The 20,376-nt window shown below is 35.9% G+C and overlaps 1 protein-coding gene and 1 non-coding gene across 2 annotated transcripts in view; one reads left to right on the forward strand and one right to left on the reverse strand.

Moving 5' to 3' along the window:
- The window catches only part of CCDC178 (coiled-coil domain containing 178), a 280,932-nt gene that overhangs the window by 196,976 nt on the left and 63,580 nt on the right, over positions 1 to 20,376 (reverse strand). The window contains exons 12-15 of the mRNA XM_053912249.1: positions 15,558 to 15,741; positions 7,704 to 7,766; positions 5,860 to 6,021; positions 4,209 to 4,322 (exon numbers count right to left, since the gene is read on the reverse strand). Coding sequence (XP_053768224.1) covers positions 4,209 to 4,322; positions 5,860 to 6,021; positions 7,704 to 7,766; positions 15,558 to 15,741 — 523 coding nt within the window. The remainder of the gene's footprint in view (positions 1 to 4,208; positions 4,323 to 5,859; positions 6,022 to 7,703; positions 7,767 to 15,557; positions 15,742 to 20,376) is intronic.
- On the forward strand, positions 12,128 to 12,232 carry LOC112323085 (U6 spliceosomal RNA). Its single transcript, XR_002976713.2, has one exon. It is a non-coding gene; the product is annotated as a U6 spliceosomal RNA (small nuclear RNA).

The following is a 20,376-nucleotide window of genomic DNA, read 5'->3' on the forward strand; positions in this document are numbered from 1 at the left end:
AAAAAAAAAGAGCGTGAACAGGCAAAAGTATGCATTAAGGTAAGTAGGTAGGAGTCAGCGGGAGTCAGCTCTCAACACAATATGCTACCTATCACAAAACTTGACCTTCAGGGCAGATTCCATAATTCATGCTTTAATTTTTTTTTTTTTAAGATCAGTGAGTGGTTCTCTCTCACGCATCCCCTCCTGGGGACCTGGTTGGCAGCCCAGGCACGTGCCCTGACTGGGACTCGAACCAGTGATGCTTTGCTTAGCAGGCTGGCGCTCAATCCACTGAGCCACACCAGCCAGGGTGCATGCCTTAATCTTGAATGAAGATTCTCACAGGAAACTGAGAGGACTTCAGAAGCAATGGTTTCAACCACTTACAGTGGTGACCATGTAGCCAATTCAGCAACTGAAGGTGGTGCCAGAGGATTCTACACTAAAGGAAAGAAAGAAATTGTGCTCCCTGCAGACAGCAGTGAAAAACAAAACTTGTATTTTGGTATCTTTAAGAGGTACCATCTGTGAGGCTTTGTAATTGTGAGCAATGTATCCATTCCCATGGCATCAAAAATTTCAGAGACATCCCCACATTGATTTGAGTCCGGAGAGAAAAAACTTAGGTGCCACCTGTCAAAAGGATCAATGTGCGTATCTCAGTGAAGAACTGCTAGAGGACTCCGAGAGCCATTTGGAAGTCTTTCGATGAGTGCTGAAATGCCACCAGAGCAAATAGGAATAGAGGCACAAAATGGTAAATGTATAATTTGACTATTTCAGGGATTATTTTTTTCTCTAGCCTGGGTTCCAGCCATTTGGAGGCTTTACACCCAAAGGTACTTTCATGTCCAGACTTCAAAAGGTCTAGAAAGCTGAATTGCAGTTAATTAATATTTTATTATACAACATTTTTCATTATTCCCTTATCTGAAAAACTTTCAAATCATACATATTTTAAAAATTAAGTAATAAAAACTATATTCAGATTCTAAATTTTCAAGGTAAATCATACTTTAATTTTATGAAGATTTAATAAATATGATATGTTATCTAAATGTTATAAGTTCAAATTCTATACCTAAGATTTAAATAGGGGTTAAAAATAGTAAAAATTCATTAGCACTGTGCAGCTTGGCACACAAGTGAAATGCTTGTGCATGGTAAAGAGAATTTGTGTGAGAGCTGAAGTTCTCAGATGACAGAAAATGGCACCTGCAGCACCGACTGTACACCCAACAACGCAATGAACACTTAATAAATGCTATTCGTGACGTTTGATAGTGCAACAATCTGTGCGTTTCTTTAAAATGGGGTTCAATAGCATGGCCCACAAGGTGTTTCTTCACCTGGGCATGGCCTGTCTCACTAGCTCCATCTCTCCACTTTTGTGATAGTTGCCCTGCTCTTGGACCATGCTGAACTACTGGCCACTCCACAAACACACAGCACACTCCTATGACCTCTTTGCTTTGCAAACATGGTGTCTGTTTCTGGAATGCACTTACGTCATTTCTCCAAGATAAAATTTATATACTACTACTACTACTACTACTACTACTACTACTACTACTACAACAAATAGAAGCCATTATTAAGTATTTCTAGTGCCAATTATTAGTCTTTTAGGAGTTTTATGTATATTGTCTCTATTCTCTTCAATATTATAGCAACCTCCATTTTTTCCATTAGTCTTCTCATTTTCAGGCAACAATTCTTCTGTGAAACCTTCCCTGCTTCCCTCAGTTGACTTCAGTTCCCTCCTCCACGACCCTCTCGCACATTATTACATGGCCACCATGGCTCTGCACAGAATATATTAATGTTGTCTGTCTCCTTGTCTGCTCCCCAGCAAAATGATGTGCTTCCTGAGTTAACCAAGTTCTCCTTTTAGTTCCCCAACTCCAGCAACTTCCAACAATATTTAATGTATTTAAAGTGCTCAGTAGTAATTGGAAAGACAAACTGATTTGAAGGACAAAACACATTAACCCTTCTTCTCTAACCCTCCAACTTCTAGCGCACTCTAATATTGAGCATGCACGTGCAAATAGTGTTCAGCCACATTTTTTTGCCACTTCTTTATATTTGTTAGATATGCCACCTTTGGCAATTTTTAGTTAATATTTTTGAAGTTAGTATTCGGATATGGACATAAGAACTGTGGTGGCTTTCTCATGCAGTGATGAACACATATGTTTTATCTTTTGAGACATGTGACAAGTAATTTGTTGTCAATAACAATAGTGCTAAGTAGTAACAGCTGGTGTGAATATTTTGTCCTGATTTTAATGGAGATACTTTTCATGTTTCATCATTAAGTATGATGTTTGGTGGAATATACTGGTAGACAGACTATAACACATATTGTGAAAGTAAGGATGCTTTCATTCTATTTCTAGACAGGTAAGAGTCTTTCTAAAAATCATTAGTGGCTATAGAGTTGTATCAAACAGTTTAGGCTAATTGCCTTTCATTTCTGCAAGTGTAGTGAATTACATTAATATAATTGTTTATACTGAATCATCTTCATATTCTTCAAAGGAATCTTATTTTGCATAATGTATTCTTTTTAGCTCATTGTAAAATTCAATTTGCTGGTATATTTAAGGATTTGTCCTCTATATTCATAAGTGAGATCACCTATACATTTTTATGCTAATATTTTCCCTTATGGTCTCAAGGTTATATCATCGAATGAATTTAAAAGCTTTTCATTCTTACTTATGCTATGAACCTGGCCTCTGTAGGAAGCCTGTAAAATACCCAGGCTTGTTCAAGTCTTAGTGGTAGAGTTTGGACAAATTAAGTTTATTTTATAATTATTGGTCTATTGCTGTGTTTTTTCTCTTCATCCTGTTTTCATCATTAATATTTTATAAATGAAATATATACTTCATGTAGATTTTAAAACAAATTGCTATGTAAAATAGCATTGTTTCCTTCATATCTATATAAAATTATGTCTTAATTTTTCCTATTTTTCTTTCTCAATTTTTGTTAATTTCTATTTTCTCTCTTTTTTCCCTTAATATTGAATACATATGCCAAATACTTTTAGTTTGTCCTATAAAATAATGCATTGGTAATACCAAAGTATGATCTTTACCTAATTTTGTTGTATAATTTATCACCAGTCATTTATAAATAAATGGTAACTTGTGTTTCTAAATATTCCTTAACACAGAAGCAAATCAATAATAAAAATATGACAAAATATTTCCAGTACTCTATATATTTCTCTTTTTCTTTAGGCTGTATTTTTTGTTATTGAGTTCTGATTTTGCTTTATGTGGTCAGTAAGAGTAACCTGTAAGATTTGAGTCATATAAAGTAATGGTTAGGGGCATAGATTCCAGCACCCAGTGTCAAACATAGTGAATCTCCGCTCGACACTAATGAGTTACGTGAAAATGAACAAGCTTGTTAAAAAACAAGGCATCGGATGCTTCAACTGTACAATGGACATGACAACAGCACACTGTGCATAGAGTTGTCATGAAGACAGAGTGAATGTGTCTGCACTTCAAACAATGCCTCGCATATAGAAGACATGCAACACGCTAACAACCCACTATTTCATTATAATTTTCCTTGGTAATATTTTTTATGTTTTTTTGGTGGCCCAGTACAGGGCAAACTTTTTAAAAATGATATAATCACATCTCTCACTCATGGCCCCCATGCTGACCAATCACAAATCCTATTGTGGCTACCTTTAAAATATATCCAGAGGATAGCAGGTTAAAGACTATTTCCACTTCGCTATATCCAATGATTCTCTAAAGACAGAGTATTTGATGTAAGGATTTTAGGGAATAAATATTTATAATTTGGAAATTATAAATAAGCCTTTTGATATACCGCCATTTGTTCATGCTGCCTACCTCCCAGTTGGAGGGGGAAATTTTGATGTCAGATATTAATAAATGTTTCAATCTGTAGATTGGCTGCATTTGCAGAAACAGGGCACTATTTAGTACACCACAGGCTGATACCTCTACTCTGTAGGAAAGGGAACAGGGGGTACACTAGATGGGTGGGGAAGAGGAAATGAGCACAGAGACGGTGTGCACGCATGCGCGTGTACACACATAAGCACATGCAGAATCAACTTAGTGCAGCCGATTAGAAATGAGAAACGTCCATCTAAAATTAAATTTTCCTCAATAGTTTTCATGGACATAAAGTGTAAATTTAAAACTTTTTCATATTAAATTCTTTACCTCAGTTTCTATTAGTGCTTCCTGAGTTTTCTTCCCCTTTTTTCGCAAGTTTTTCTTTGTTCTTTCCACATTTTTTTTAACATAGTTTCTCTTTTCAATTATACGATGTAGTATCTAGGAGGCAGTCAGAAATTAAGATATGTAGCATTTACAATTCAATTATCCTTGTGTAAATGAAATATATCCTGAGTGACTATTTTAATAATAACAATAGATATTTTGATGTAAAGGAAAAGGAGCACCACACATGAATTATGAAAACATACTACGATATCCACAGTCCCAATATTCAATTTGAGTTACTTGAGAAATCAATCATATCAATTTTAGCTAAGGAACAAACACTGTTAAATTCACATAGAAATTATGAATTTTCATCACAATATTTAAAATATTTTAACCAACATTAAAGCTCCAATACAAATTTTCAGTAATCACTGCAGAAAGTATATATAAACTATTTTTTCCAAGAGCTTTTGCTAAATTAAAATTTCTTACAATTTATAAACTATTAAAATAAAAAAAAATTATTACTGAACTACAAGAAGATATAAAACAATGGCTATTATAAAATAAGGGGAAATAAAAGTCATTAATCTGTTCTGGAATTTATTATTATACTCAAAGGATTATATGGAGACTTTTGATACAATTAATACATTTCCATCCTGAATGTAAGGAGAAGTCATTATCCAAACCATCCATCTCTCTAGGTGTTAGTCACAAGCGCTCCAGGAAAAGCATTCGGAAGCCCTAAGTAGGGTAACACACTCGGAATTTGTTTCCACGCTTTATGGACTCGTACAAGTTGCTTCATGCATTTAGGTCTCAATTTTCTGAAGCCTATAATGCAGATAAACTGTCTCCTGTCTATTCTATAGGGAGGTTTCGAAGATTAAAAAAAAAATACTTTCATAATAGGAACAGTTTGCAATCACAAAGTTTTTTAAATAAAAAATTTTGAGAATTTTTAAAGACTAGAATATAAAGTTACATCAGTGCTTGCAATGAAAAAAAATCTGGTTTTCAAAATGGCCCAAATGAATAATAGGTATGCACTCCCTGCAGCACAAGAATGTACGACTCTTACCACACCCTCTACTTCTCCAAAAGACTAATGACGTTATGTATACATATTTTGTCTACTACATTTTTCTTTGGGAAGGTCTGGTAATATCAGTTACTGCCATAAACTTGTTGTTTTGAAAATATTTTATCAACATTGGCTTTATTTTTTATCCAACCTATTTTTGACATGCATCAAAAATGTACCATGAAAATGTCAAGATGCATTATATTTTATATTTGAGTAAACATAGCTTTACCATTTTATTAATGAACAGTGAAGACTTTAAATTCAATGTACCATAGGGGGCAATCATGCCAAATAAATCATTACTCAGCTATTTGAAAACTGCTTTTCATAAATACACTCTAAGATATAGTATAGGGTTCCAGGTAATAATATTAATAGTCATTCTACATAGTTCCAGTGTAGATCACTTGTGTGCTTACGGAATATTTATTCCGTTCATGATTTCACATCTTCCTATACAAAACCATAATTTTCCAAGTAATAATATAAAATCATATACATAATTTATCAACTTAAATATTCCTATAGATTTATTCCTGAATTAATTGGAAATACCTCAGACTGTTTTTTGTGGATATTTTTGATCCTTATAGCATCATTTTCCATTTGAAGTAGAGGTGCCTCTGCCTCTTCCAGGATTAGGGAATACATTACTTTCCTTTTCAAAAGGTCCTGCTTTTCAAGTATCTGTTGTTCTTGCAGAGCATACAGTATTTTCTGCCATCAAAGATTTAAAACAATTCCTTCAGTTATTAACTAACTAAACATTCATTGTCTTCCTCTTGCACCAGGCAGGAATATTTGCTATTATTTGAAAATCAAAAAAATAAATAAATGCCACCACAAAAAAATGATAGGCATGAATATGACATATTTTAAAAGTAGACACATTATTAGAAAAATCATGAGAGGAAAATATTAATAGACAATAAAAATAAAACATTCTTAAGTAAGTAATGGAAGGTGATAAGGCTAGAGAACACACTAATGACAAATATTGAAATATATTGGGTTGGCCAAAAAGTTCATTTCATTTTCACCAATAACTTGATTGATTTGGATATTTTGAGTATGTCAGCTATCTCCCACGTGGTATAATGTTCATTGTTCTCAATTAAAGTCTCGATTTGATCACTATCAACTTCAACTGGTCTACCTGACCATGGAGCATCATCCAGTGAGAAATCTCCAGCATGAAACTTCTCTAACTATTTTTGTCACATTTGATCAGTCACAGCACATTCTCCATACATGGCACACATCTTCCTTTTTGCATATTGGTTGCATTTTTATCTTTCTTGAAATAATAAAGCATAATATGCCAACAACATTACTTATTTTCTTCCATCTTCAATATTAAAATAGCTATACAAAAATTTACCAATTTTGATAAGTTTTTTCTTAAATGCATGCTGATACCATACAGCATGTATGGTATACAGCTGTCACAATACAATCTAACAAAATTGTTTCAAATGAAGTTAAAGACAACTAGATCCATCTTATGGAAAAAACCAAAAGAACTTTTCGACCAACCCAATATGTAATTCTTGAAATCTAAGACCAAATAAAACCAATGAACACAATTTAATAACAAAATAGTAAGCAAAAAGAAGTGAGAGATTGTAGAATACTAAATATATAAATAAATTAGAAAATTTGGCATTTTCAAACACATAGAAGTAGAGAAACACTGCTTTATATGTTCGTAAATGTCCAATTTCCTAAGAGAAAAAACATTGCAAAATTTGTGTTTGTTTCAAAGAGGACCACAGGTGCAGATAATCTCAAATAATCTTGAAAAATAACATTGTTTTGGATTCTTTTGCCCCTTCATTTTATTTTTCTTATAATAATAATTTCAAATATTTATATATTTTTGAACAGGAGGCATTCTAGGAAGATGGCAAGGATCAAAGGACCCAACCTGGGTTTCAAAGGACATATAGGTAGTATAGATAAAGATACAAAATTAAAAATAATTTTACTAGCTACAATGCTTTAGTCTCAATGTTTTTTCATAGAAAAATCATAGCAGATTTTTACTTTAGGGTTAAAAAAAGAAATTCAATTGAAAGACACTTAAAATAAAGAAAACATCACATCATCACAAAGCAAACTAAAGGGACACTTAGGAATAAGATCCCACTGCCCTTTTACGAGGCTGGCAGACATTCCCATTAAGCCACAAAATGAGATACGTATATGGGAGGTCAGTCTCTTTCTGCATGACGGGACACTGCTAGTTGGACACAGGGCAACTGTCATCAGCTAAGGAGAAAAAACTGCTGGCTTGCAAACCGAGTAGTGAAAAGATGCCTCATTACAGGCAAATTTAAAATACTAAGGAAAATGCAAATGAAAGGAAGGATAAAGTATTAAAAGCAAATTAGGATCACCTGAATCTTCATTCCATTAGCCACTGCACCTCGAGTGAGTTTTTTCAAGAAATCTTCTCTACCCTATAAATTACAAGAAAGAAATTTTTAAGAGATTTTATTTATAGAATATCAGAAAACATCTTAAAGACAATTACTAACACAAGATACATTTTATTTTTGTTTAATAAAAAGTAAAATAATTGTTACGAATTGAGTGTTATTATAAACAAACAAGCCTGCTATTATTTGAGGCAAAGTTCGCATGTGACACGAGCCCACGGGATAGAACACAGAAGATCAGGTCAAAGCACTTGGTACTTTGTAATCTGGGACTAAAATATCAAAGTAATCAGAAAAGGAAAAACTGGACAGTCTTCAATTCTTCTTTTTCAAAACTATCCATTTGTTTTTAATATTGATTTCCATAACAAACACATTCAACTTTGAAAACAAGATAGATACAATTCAAGTTTGAAGTTTGCCATATGGAATTAGATTCTCCATTTGTCAAGAATAATTCCTTTCTTTTTTATGTTTTCGTTCTCTTTCCCTATATCATTCCTTGAAAATGAGTGGGCATGATATATTCGGAAAAATCTTTCTCTTACTTAAAGAGTTTTAAACTCTTCATAGTTGTTTATTATATTACACACTATCATACAACAATTTTCTTCTGTTTTAGAATGACACGTGTGAACCCCCTACTGAGAGCGGAGTTGGCTTGTCTACAGGCTGTCCTCTGCATTTGAAAGAGAGGTAGAGCTTTGCAAAGGTACAGTGGAGGTCAGAAATGTCTCTAACATCCCTCCTTTATTATAGACTCCCACACCATACCCCAGAGTCTACAGAGACAACATAAAGAAAGAATTCTGTAAATCTCTCCTACAATGCTTCCTTTTTATGGTGTACCAGCTCATCAAAATTAGGCTTTCGTAAAGCAAAAGAAAAACTCCAAAGAAGGAAAAACAGACGTGACAAGGAAAGCAGTAACTTTAACACATCACCTCACCTAAGGACAGACCTCTATCTAAAGCCAATGCTCACAATGATATATTTTGATAATTTAAATGAAATTAGTTGCCTCTTCTAACATGATAACAGACATAGTGGTTTATCAATTTGTTCAATATCTAATTAAGAGGGAACCAAATTAAAAATGCCTCCATAAACTGGAGAAAAAATATATTGTATTCCAAAACACAGTGCTACATTTGACCTTTATCTGAAACTAATTGAAAAGTGTGCGTGTGTGTACGGAGGAGTACACACATACACACACACACTTGGGAGAGTAAGGCATGAAACTGAACAGATTATGTAGAATTTGTAAGGCATAGTAAGAAAAATAGTGAAGGATGTTAAGAAAAGTGTGTGTTTTAGAAAGGTGACACAGCTACAATTCTCCACATTCAAAAATGAAAAAACAGGTCCTAGAAGTTGTGGGATTTGTCACACGACTAATATTCAACAAGTATCATTATCCAGGACTGCCTGACACTGTAACGGGGTACAGGGCAAGGGGTGCCCAGGAAAACAGGAGAAAACACCCACAGCCCAGGGCTGGGGGATGGGGGAAGCGGATGACAGGATTAAGGTACTCTGCATTATAATGGCAACAATGGCTAGTTTAATAGCTGTGCTAGTAGCTGTTCTACTGCCTCAGGCCTCAGGGCAAAAGGTATAAGGACTTTCAGAATGTATCCTGACTCTTGACTAGCCAGAGGAGCAGCTCCCCCTAGATCACTGAGTCTTGCTTGCCCTGACTAAGGATGGCAGCCGAGAGAAAGAAGATACTGGGAAACTAGCAAATGTAGCTCATTGTGGGAGAAGTCTGAGATGAGGTCACGCAGGAGGCTTCAGGTCGGGATTTAAAACTAAGGGTGGGCAGCCCTGGGGACAGAGCGAGGAATGAGGCGGAAGAGCTCTGATGCAGCTGGTCGTGGACTCTGGCCCTGCAGTAGTGAGATAGTGAGATAGCAGCCAAGCTATAGCCTTTCTGGCTGTAGGAGCTGGTCTGCCAGGGGCTAGTAAGAAAGCAGGCCTGCTGCTTTGATAGTACCTGGTCTAGTGGCCTCCGAAGCCACCAAGGACTGCCTTGCAAGACGCTGACCTGCTACCTTGCAAACCCGGACTCTATCTGGACTCAGGGGATGTGTGCCTTCCTGGACTTCACCAAGATCCAGTGTAACACGCACATGGATCCCTGTACTATAACATGTAAGCTGATGACAACGTGCCCCAGATCCTGAAGGGGAGAGCTGTTGCGTGAGGATGACAACATCAGTGCCTTCCAGAGGGACTGGAGAACTGTTTGCACAGTTGGCTTAAGATAAGGAAATGGGGAACTATTGGGCTTAGTTTTTTGGCTTAGAGCCCTTTGGGGAACAAGGGAAGTGCTGGGTCTGGGTCTCGTGGGAAAGGAGGACTCTGAGCATAAGTGCCCTGAGCACTGCCCCCAAGGCTATAATATTATAAATAAAACCCTGTTTCTTCCAGCATTAATTTTTGGGTCATTCACCAAGGCACCAGGAGGACGGGCCCCTGGTTGCTCCATATGGTTACACCCCCATAGCTTGGGTACATTCGACAGCACTTTGAAGTAAGCACCCTCCTCTATCCTCAGCTTCCAGTACTCTGTCCCAAACATAATATTTGTTGAATGAATAATTTATTGAACAAATGCATTAACCTAAAACAAACAAATTGCTTTTAATCTCTAGTTTGGGGAATTAAACCGTAAAAGTTTCAGGTTCTTTCTAACTCAAAAATGCATTTAAAAAAAATGTCTTTATATAATAAGAAACTCGGAGTCTGCTCTAAGGTCATTATCACACAAACTGCCATTCATAAACAGCTTCTTGAGGATGGATAATAAAACAAGGCCTGCAAGCTGTTTTCCCGGAGATGTAGCGAAATGTGTGATGTTGTCGGAAAGGCAGGGAAAGAAGCACCGGAGTAAGAACTGAGAGAAGACTACCTTTTCTCAGGAACACAGCCTGCGGCCCAGCTTGTGCCAGGCTTTCCAGATCTTCAAATGGCCAACTCATTGCAAAGGAAATGAAAGCCCAGAAACATCACCATTTCATAGCTGTTACAATAATAGATTCAACCAAAAATTGCCAATAGATGCTGTCTATTGAGTGAAATATTTTAAAGACACAGACAGTTGCCTATCTTAAAATATCACTAAATTGAGTATTTATTAACTATAACAGGGAAATGGATAAATCTGTTGGCCATAACTTTAACCAAAAGATTAAACTTACTATCACTTGTAATAAAACAAACTTACACTATGCACTTTGTGATGTATTTCGTCGACACAATAATATTACCATGAAATATTCCTGCCAAAAGTGTTTAACCTGAATCTAATCGTGAGCAACTAAAAAGATAAATCCATATTGAGAGAAATTTTGCAAAGTAACTAGCCCAGAATCTTTAAAAAATGTCAATAAAAGACAATTTTTTTAAATCTAGGGGATTCTTTCCAATTAAAGGAGACTCAAAAGTTATAACAAAAAAAGTACAACACAAAATAATCAGTTACATGTAGCAACCAGTTAAGTTTGCATGTGGACTATAAGTTTGTGCCAATTATCTAATTATTGCCTCTTAGCTCTACACCACTCTTTTAAGTGTAGTTTGCGATACCAGAGTTGAATCTGGCAAACAGTTTCTCTTGCAGCTAGAGTGAAGAGGCGTTATCGATAGGGGCAGTGGAAGGGCTTACTGGCCAGGGTAAAGGGTTTCACATCCTGTTCCTCTCTGATTGTTTTCTCCTTCCTCCAGCAGAAGTGCTGCCAGCTGGTGTGCGTGGAACCGATGGGTCTTGCACCGCAGCCAGGTTCCTACTCAGAAACTCCACAATCTCCGTTTAACCACCATCCAATTTCTCTAGCATCTGGCCGGTGGCTGCTTATGGACCATGTACTGAGACACAGCCACACCCTCTCCAAAAGGGTTTTACCCTTCTTTGGAGGAGAGCAAACTCCTCCACATTTGTTCTTTCTTTGGGTACTTGCCCTCATCCCTAAAGCCTGGGGCTGTTCCTCACATTTGCTATTCCTGTATTGTTTGGTGCAGGGGCCTACAAGCTTTCTCTGTAAAAGGCTAGGTAGTAAATAATCTAGGCTTCGGGAGCATAAGGTCTCGGTCACAACTATTCAGTTATGGTTTTGCTGAAAATTAAATAAAAAATATCAATAGACCACTTAGAAGAGCTTGACAGACGCTGAGGTAAAGGGAGTGACAGCATCTGCTGGGAAGGGCCCACACTAAAAATAGTCACCTTTGACCTGCTGCCTGGTTTTAGCGGTCTGAAACCAGAAGGTGGCAGCAGAGAGCTATGCTACTGAAAGGCTCCAAGGACAAAGGATCCCTGAAAAGCAAAATACTGGAGTCAGCGCTGCATCCAGAAACTCACATGCAAGAAAAAAGGGGTGCTCACTTCGGCAGCACATACACTAAAATTGGAACGATTCAGAGAAGATTAGCATGGCCCCTGCGCAAGAGAAAAGGGGAGTACACACTCAATGCCAATAGATTCAGATCAGAATTGAGGCAGTAGCATCAGTTTGTGTCCCAGGGACACAGAGGGCCACTAAGAAAAAAGTTAGATGACTCATTATTATCTAAGCTCTGAGACCAGGAAGAGAGAAAAACAGATTTTAAAGTTCAAAGTTAAAAATCACAAAACAAAATTTTGAATTTGTGCAAATGACTGTTGGGCTGGATTAAGTTAGTGGGGCAGGGCAGCTGTCTGGCTGTGCGTTGCTAGGGCACTTTATTGGTGGCCAGGCCCCTAACGGAAAGTCCAAGTGCCAGTCCGACCTGGTGTTTAAAGAACAATACCAAAGAAAAAAAAATAACACAGGGTACTATTTATCTTTGTTTTCTTATGAGGGTTCTGTATGTATTTTGTAAAAACACTTTAAAATTACGAAACATAAAATAACTTGAGTCCCCAGGCCCAGAGATATGTATGCATTACAACTTTTTAGTGTATTCCTCTTTTTTTGGTCCAGAGGTTAAAGTTGTTATCTTTGGTAAGTTCATCCCACTAAGATCTTTCTCAGCCACTAAAAAAGCAGAAGTTCCATTAACTATTTTAAATTCAAAACTGAATCAATTTATAATTTGTTCTTGTACTCATATTTAACTATTCTGTTACTGAGAAACTTGTGTATTTAAATTTTCCCACTATATGTTAACTATATTCATGTTTTCCATAAACACTAAGTACCTACATTCTGAAGACATTACATATTGTCTTTTCCTAGCATTAAAAATGACCATTAAACATCTAAACAAATTTAAAGGACTAGAAAAACCATACCACGTCTGCTGTCAGATCACAATAGAATTAAATGAGAAATCAATAACATAAAGATAACTGGAAAAATACCAAAATATGTGGATTAAACAACATAGTTCTAAGTAACACATGTTCAAGTAATAAATCTCAAAATTTATGGATTTATTTCTACTAGGTCTAGTGCTATTATTTTAATCTGGAACCAGATTGCCCTGATGTTCACTTTTCCACCAAAATTCCAATATGTTCAAGCAGAACCCCCACCTCCAAATTCCTGCAGCTCGCAGAGAATCCTATTGCAGAGTTGAGAAGTATTCAATATCTGATGAAAGCTTTCAGCATTTTTTGTGTCACAATACCACATCCTCAGACAACACTGGATGCTTTTCTGTTCATTCCATCAGCAACATAACTGAATACATATTACACTTTTATTGCTTTATCTCCCATAATTATCCTGGGACTTGGATAATCTTGTCTTTTCTGAATAGGTCACTTATTGGATTTGAAGATACTGAAAAATTGGGATAAATTATCTTTAACATATGGAAAATTCCAGAAAGCTCTAGATGTCTTGATTGTTCAAAGTGACTTCCAGGCTATGGCTGCCTAAAAGTTACTGTGCATTTTACATATGCAGTAATTTGAAAAAAACGTAATTCATAAATTGTTCCTCTAAGGCTTCAAAAGGTTATCTCTGAGCTTGCTCACAGGTGGTATTGCTACAGTTAACTTCTACAAGACATGAATTAAGGGCCAATTTCAGGCCAGGATTAACAATACACAAAGTTGTCTATAAGAAAAAAAAATGATGTCCAGACTCAAAAAATTATACAGATTTTCATTAATTAGTCAATGTAAAACAATAGGGGCATTACAAAGGCAGAAACTATACGCTTTAATTACTACAAACCTGAATTAACTAAAGACTAACGAGAAATTTATTTTTAATTCATTAGCAGTCATGTGTACATCATAGAAATTTAATGTCCTACATATTCAGCTCACAGATTAGCAGAAGTGTTTAGCAATGGGAAATATTTCCTACATGGAGCGATTTCTTTCTGTTACCTCTTTCGAGCTATCTCTCAGCTACCATAGGGCAGGAAAAGGACCTGATGAACACCTTCTCCAACTGTGCTTGAATGAAGCCAGGGGACATGTGGCTTTGGGTGGCAAAGCAAGTACAGTGGAATCACAGCAAATTTGCACTTAACCTACAAATTTTATTTTATGGCAACAGAAAATTTTAGAAAAAAATAAACAATTTAATGTGATAGCATTCTTAATAAGTGAGGGTCTCAGGTTAGTGAAGCAATATGTCTGAAAAACTAAAGGTAGGTTGCAACGACTGTGAGAAAATATGTGAATGACATCAAGGGTTTCCTGCCAATTGAAAAAAATTAAAACACATTGTTGAGCAGCCAGATGATGTTGTCTTCATTGGTAACCTCAATAAAAATATCAATGGCCACAGAGAAACACATATTAATGAAAAATGCAAGAAAATTATAAACTTCTATAGTATACATCCCAAGGCATATATATATGTATATACATACGCACATATATATACATACACATATATAATCATATGCTTTATAATTTTTAAATGATTTTGAGGTTAATCTTTATATTATTTGTATCATACTAATTTTAGAACATATAAGATATAACAAACCCACTGAAAAACCCATGAGAAAGAACAAAAGCATGATACACCAAGTCAGCTGCACAGCTGGACTCCATGTGGGAACAAAACCCCAGTCTCTCCGAACAGAAACATTCACTGGCAGATAATCGACAGGTCCTAAATTTAGATAGCACAATAAATAGTCTTCACCAAAGATAGTGCTTGGACAGGACTTGGACGTAGAATACGGATTCTCTATTTTACAGATGACTGCATGATCATAAGTCTTTAGAAAGGAAACACCCAAGACGAAAGACGTGTGGGTGTGATGTGTGTGGACAGAAGTAGTCCTCATGTGCGGTAAAATGGAGTTGACTTTGCTAGTCTCTATGCCAAATGGCAGGGAGTGGCTATTCATCATACTTCAGTTAGGAATGTGTCTGAGGCCTATTAGCCCTTGTTTCTGCAGATTGTGGCCTACTAATCCCTTGTACTAATTCCTTGGTGTTCTGGAATCCAGTAACTTGTGGGCCTGATGCACGCACTCCTTTTTCTTACACTAGAAAGGATGCAGAGGCATTTCCTAGAATCCCCCCTTTTTAGCATAGCAGGAATATTATGCATTAGATGTGTAGGATGAGGCTGAACCAAGCGCCACTGTTCTGGTGGTCCACGTGGTTTGGGGTCGGTAACGGCAAAGAGTAGACACAGTGTTGATTAGTGCCAGTAGGCCCCAGTGCTCCTCTGTTTAGGCTGAGGCTCTGTAGAGAGGTGATTTTCCTTCTGATTTTTCAGAAGCAGTGATTTAAAAAAAAAAGGACTACTATAGCTTAAGTTAAAATCTATTATTATCAATATTAAATCAACAAAATTCTGGTTTAAAACTGTTTTTCACAGCTAAGAAGAATGCAGAGATACTAACCTTGAATTTTCTTCTCACTTCTGCTATTTGCTCTTCTAATTCCTCTGTTTTAAATTTGGTTAGGTGGAAAACAGCACCAACTTGATAAGCTTCCTTGTATAGTTTTTTAAGATACTCATCATTTTTTGATTTCATTTTCATCAAAGATTGCACTTCAGATTCAAGCTCTGATTTTTTCCTTATACTGGAAAAATACATATAAAATATTGATAAGATTATTCCAAAAGAGTATATATTGAGACAAATATATTTAACAATAGTAAAAAAGTTGTTCCTTTTTGGCTTGCAAAATACAAAATAACAAGATAAGTAACTAAAACTTGAATACAGAAAATATTTCCCAGAACTCCATTTCTTTTTCTACTTCTGTCAGATACCCCTAACGGCCAGGCCATGCTTCATCTCAGAAGGAGAAGCACAGCAGCGAGGAAGCCCCGGGCTCTCTGCCGCTCGGCTCTGCGACCATTCATTCGGAGCTGTAGCCGTCCATCCTTTACAGCCCTGTGTAGCAACACTAAGAATAATCGAATATAAGAAAAATCCAGTCCATGTAAAAGAGAAAAAAAAAACCAACTAAAGAAAACCAATAACTAAAACAAAACTCTCAGGAAGACAACCAACAAGAGTTAAGGGGGAAGAGTTCATAGAGGGGAGGGAAAATAAGACAGTATCAGTATAAGATTTTAAAAGACATAGAGAAATACTAGTCTCTAAGGAAAATTAACAAATTATATTTCCTGTCCAGATTGGGTACCATCTTTGTTCCAAATATATACCACTGACACATACAATATATAAAAAAGAAATATATATATATATATATAACACAGAGCTACATGCACAAATGAGGTAGGTGACCACCTCTGTGGAATAGAAATGGAACTTGAAAGCAAGACAGGAGTGGGGGTGAAGTGGCGTGAAACTGGCTGAAGGTATTCCATCCGAAGGCTAACCAGGGCCAGGCTCACTGCACCCTGGGAGGGGTTTGAGTGGATTGTACTTGTTTAGAAAAACACCAACTCACTGACGGGAGCTAGAGGTTTATAAAAGCTAGGAGCTGGGGCACTGGGAAGGAAAGGCCCCAAATCAAGAACTCAACCAGTGAGTTAAGAATAAATCAAAAAGGAAAATTCTAAATAAATCTTGAAACAAATGAAAATGGAAACACATAACAAAATATGCAACACAACAAAAGTAGTTCTAAGAGGAAAGTTTATAATGATAAATGTTTACATTAAAATAATAATAAAAATCTCAAATAAACCACCCTCACTTTACACTTCAAAGAACTGGGAAACCGAGAACAAATGAAGCCCAAAGTTAGGAGTTGAAAAGAAATAACATCCAGAGAAGAAACAAGTGAGAAACAAAAAACAATAGCAAATCTGAACAGACCAGTGAGTAAGGAAATTCTATCAGTAATCAAAAACTTTCAGTGAAAAAAAAGCCCATAATCTGATGGCTTTACTAGTATATTCCATGAAACATTTAAAGAATTAACACCAATCCTGTTGAAACTCTTTCAAAAAGTTGAAGAGGAGGAGACACTTTCAAACTCATAAAGTCAGCATTATCCTTAATATTGAAGCCACACAAGGACACTATAAGAACAGAAAATTACAGGCCAATGTCCCAGATGAACAATACAAAAAAATCTTAAAGTCATAGCAATAAGAATTCAATAGCACAATAAAAGGAACATACACCATGATCATGTGGGATTTATTCCTGGGATGCAAGAATGTGTCAAATATGCAAATCAATAAATGTGATATATCACTTTAATAGAATTAAGGATAAAAATCACATTATCATCTCAGATACAGAAGAAGTATTTGACAAAATTCAACATCTACTTATGATTAAAAAATTCTCAACAAAGTATGTATGAGGGAATGTACCTTGATATAAGAGAGGCCATACATGACAAGCCCACAGTCAACATTTTACCCAATGGTGAAAAACTGAAGGTTTTTTATTTAAGATCAGGATTAAGGCAAAGGCGCCCACTCTTACCATATCAACACAGTACTGAAAGCATTAGCCAGAGCATTTAGGGAGGCAAAAAAAGTAAAAGGCATCCAAATCATAAAGAAATAATTAAAATTTTCTGTTTGCAGATGACATGTAGAAAAACCTAAAATGCCACCCTAAAGGTGTTATAATTAATAAATTAATTCTGTAAAGCTGTAGGTTACAAAATTACCATACAAAAATCTGTTGCATTTTTATACATTTACAATGAACTATGTGAAGAAGAAATAAAACAATCCCATTTGCAATATTAAAAGAAAAACACTTAAGAATCAATTTAGGGAGATGAAATACCTGTATACTGACAACTATAAGACATTGAATAAGAAAATTCAGGAAGACAAATGAAAAGATATCCTATGTTTATAGATTGGAATAATTAATAATTTTTAAATCCATATTACCTTAAATGTTCTATAGATATTCAATGAAATCTCTATAAAAATTCTAATGGAATTTTTTACAGATAGTAAAAATCCTAACATTTGTATGGAACCATAAAATATCTCACATAAAACAATCTTTTTAAAAAAATTTTAAAATATTTTTTATTGTTGTTCAATTACAGGTTTTTGCCTTTTACCCCCCCACCACCCACCATCCCAGTCCTCCTCACCTCCCTCCCCTGTTTCCACCCCCTCCTTGTTATTGTCCATATGTCCTTTATAATTGTTCCTGCAAACCCTTCACTCTTTTCCCCTATAATCCCCTCCCCTCTCCCCTCTGGTCACTATCAGCCTGTTCTCAATTTCAGTGTCTTTGGTTATATTTTGCTTGCTTGTTCATTTTGTTGATTAGGTTCCAGTTAAAGGTAAGATCATATGGTATTTGTCTTTCACTGCCTGGCCTATTTTGCTTAGCATAACGCTCTCCAGTTCCATCCATGCTGTCGCAAGGCTAGGAGCTCCTTCTTTCTTTCTGCTGCATAGAATTCCATTGTGTAAATGTACCATAGTTTTTTGACCCGTTCATTTACTGATGGGCACCTAGGTTGCTTCCAGCACTTGGCTATTGTAAATTGTGCTGCCATGAACATTGGGGTGCATAGGTTCTTTTGGATTGGTGTTTCAGGGTTCTTAGGATATAATCCTAGGAGTGGAATTGCCAGGTCAAAAGGCAGTTCCATTTTTAGTTTTCTCAGGAAATTCCATACCATTTTCCACAGTGGCTGCACCAGTCTACAATCCCACCAACAGTGTACTAGGATTCCCTTTCCTCCACAACCTCTCCAACACTTGTTGTTTGTTGCTTTGTTTATGTTGGCCACTCCCACCGGTGTGAGGTGGTATCTCATTGTGGTTTTAATTTGCATCTCCCTGATAGTTAGCAATACTGAACATCTTTTCATATGTCTCTGGACCCTATATAGGTCCTCCTCGGAGAAGTGTCTGTTCAAGTCCTTTGCCCATTATTTTATTGGGTTGTTTGTTTTCCTGGAGTGGAGTTGTGTTAGTTCTTTATATATTTTGGAGATCAAACCCTTGTCTGAGGTATTGGCAAATATATTTTCCCATATGGTTGGTTCTCTTTTCATTTTAATGCTATTTTCTTTAGCCGTGCAGAAGCCTTTTATTTTGATGAGATCCCATTTGTTTATTCTTTCCTTTATGTCCCTTGCTTTAGGGGACATAGTGAAAATATTGTTGCGTGGAATATCTGGAATTTTCCTGCCTATGTTCTCCTCTAGAACTTTAATGGTGTCATGATTTACATTTAAATCTTTTATCCACCTTGAATTTATTTTTGTGTATAGTGTAAGTTGGTGACTGAATTTAATTTTTTTGCATGTAGCTGTCCAGTTCTCCCAACACCACTTGTTGAAGAGGCTACTTTTACTCCATTTTATGCTGCTCCCCCCTTTGTTGCATATTAATTGACCGTAGACACTTGGGTTTATTTCTGGGCTCTCCATTCTGTTCCATTGGTCTATGTGTCTGTTCTTATGCCAGTACCAGGCTGTTTTGATTACAGTGGACTTGTAATACAGTTTGATATCAGGTATTGTGATCCCTCCTACTTTGCTCTTCTTTCTCAAAATTACTGCAGCTATTCAGGGTCATTTATGGTTCAATATAAATTTTTGAAGTGTTCATTCTATATCTGTGAAATATGCCCTTGGTACTTTAATAGGTATTGTGTTGAATATATAAGTTGCTTTGTGTAGTGTGGACATTTTGATGATGTTAATCCTTCCAATCCATGAACATGGTTTATGTTTCCATTTGTTTGTGTCTTCCTTAATTTCTCTCTTCAGTGTTGTATAGTTTTCTGAGTACAGATCTTTTACCTCATTGGTTAAGTTTATTCCTAGGTATTTTATTTTTCTTGTTGCTATATAAAATGGGATTTTTTCCTGATTTCTGCTTCTGGTGTTTCATTGTTGGTATACAAAAATGCCTTTGATATTTGAATATTGACTTTGTATCCTGCTGTATTGCCAAATTCATTTATTAAGTCAAACAGTTTTTTGGTGGAGTCTATAGGATTTTCTATGTACTATCATGTCATCTGGAAACAATGACAGTTTTGTTTCCTCTTTTCCAATTTGGATTCTTTTTATTTCCTTTTCTTGTCTGATTGCTGTGGCTAGAACTTCCAATACTATGTTGACTAGAAGTGGTAAAAGTTGACAACCTTGTCTTGTTCCTGATCTTAGTGGGAAAGATTTTATTTTTTTGCCCATTGAGTATGATGTTGGCTGTAGTTCTCTCATATATGGCCTTTATTATGTTCAGGAATGCTCCCTCTATTCTCACTTTTCTGACTGTTTTTATCATAAATGGGT

This window comes from Desmodus rotundus, chromosome 10 (assembly GCF_022682495.2).
Source record: "Desmodus rotundus isolate HL8 chromosome 10, HLdesRot8A.1, whole genome shotgun sequence".
Taxonomy (NCBI): domain Eukaryota; kingdom Metazoa; phylum Chordata; class Mammalia; order Chiroptera; family Phyllostomidae; genus Desmodus; species Desmodus rotundus.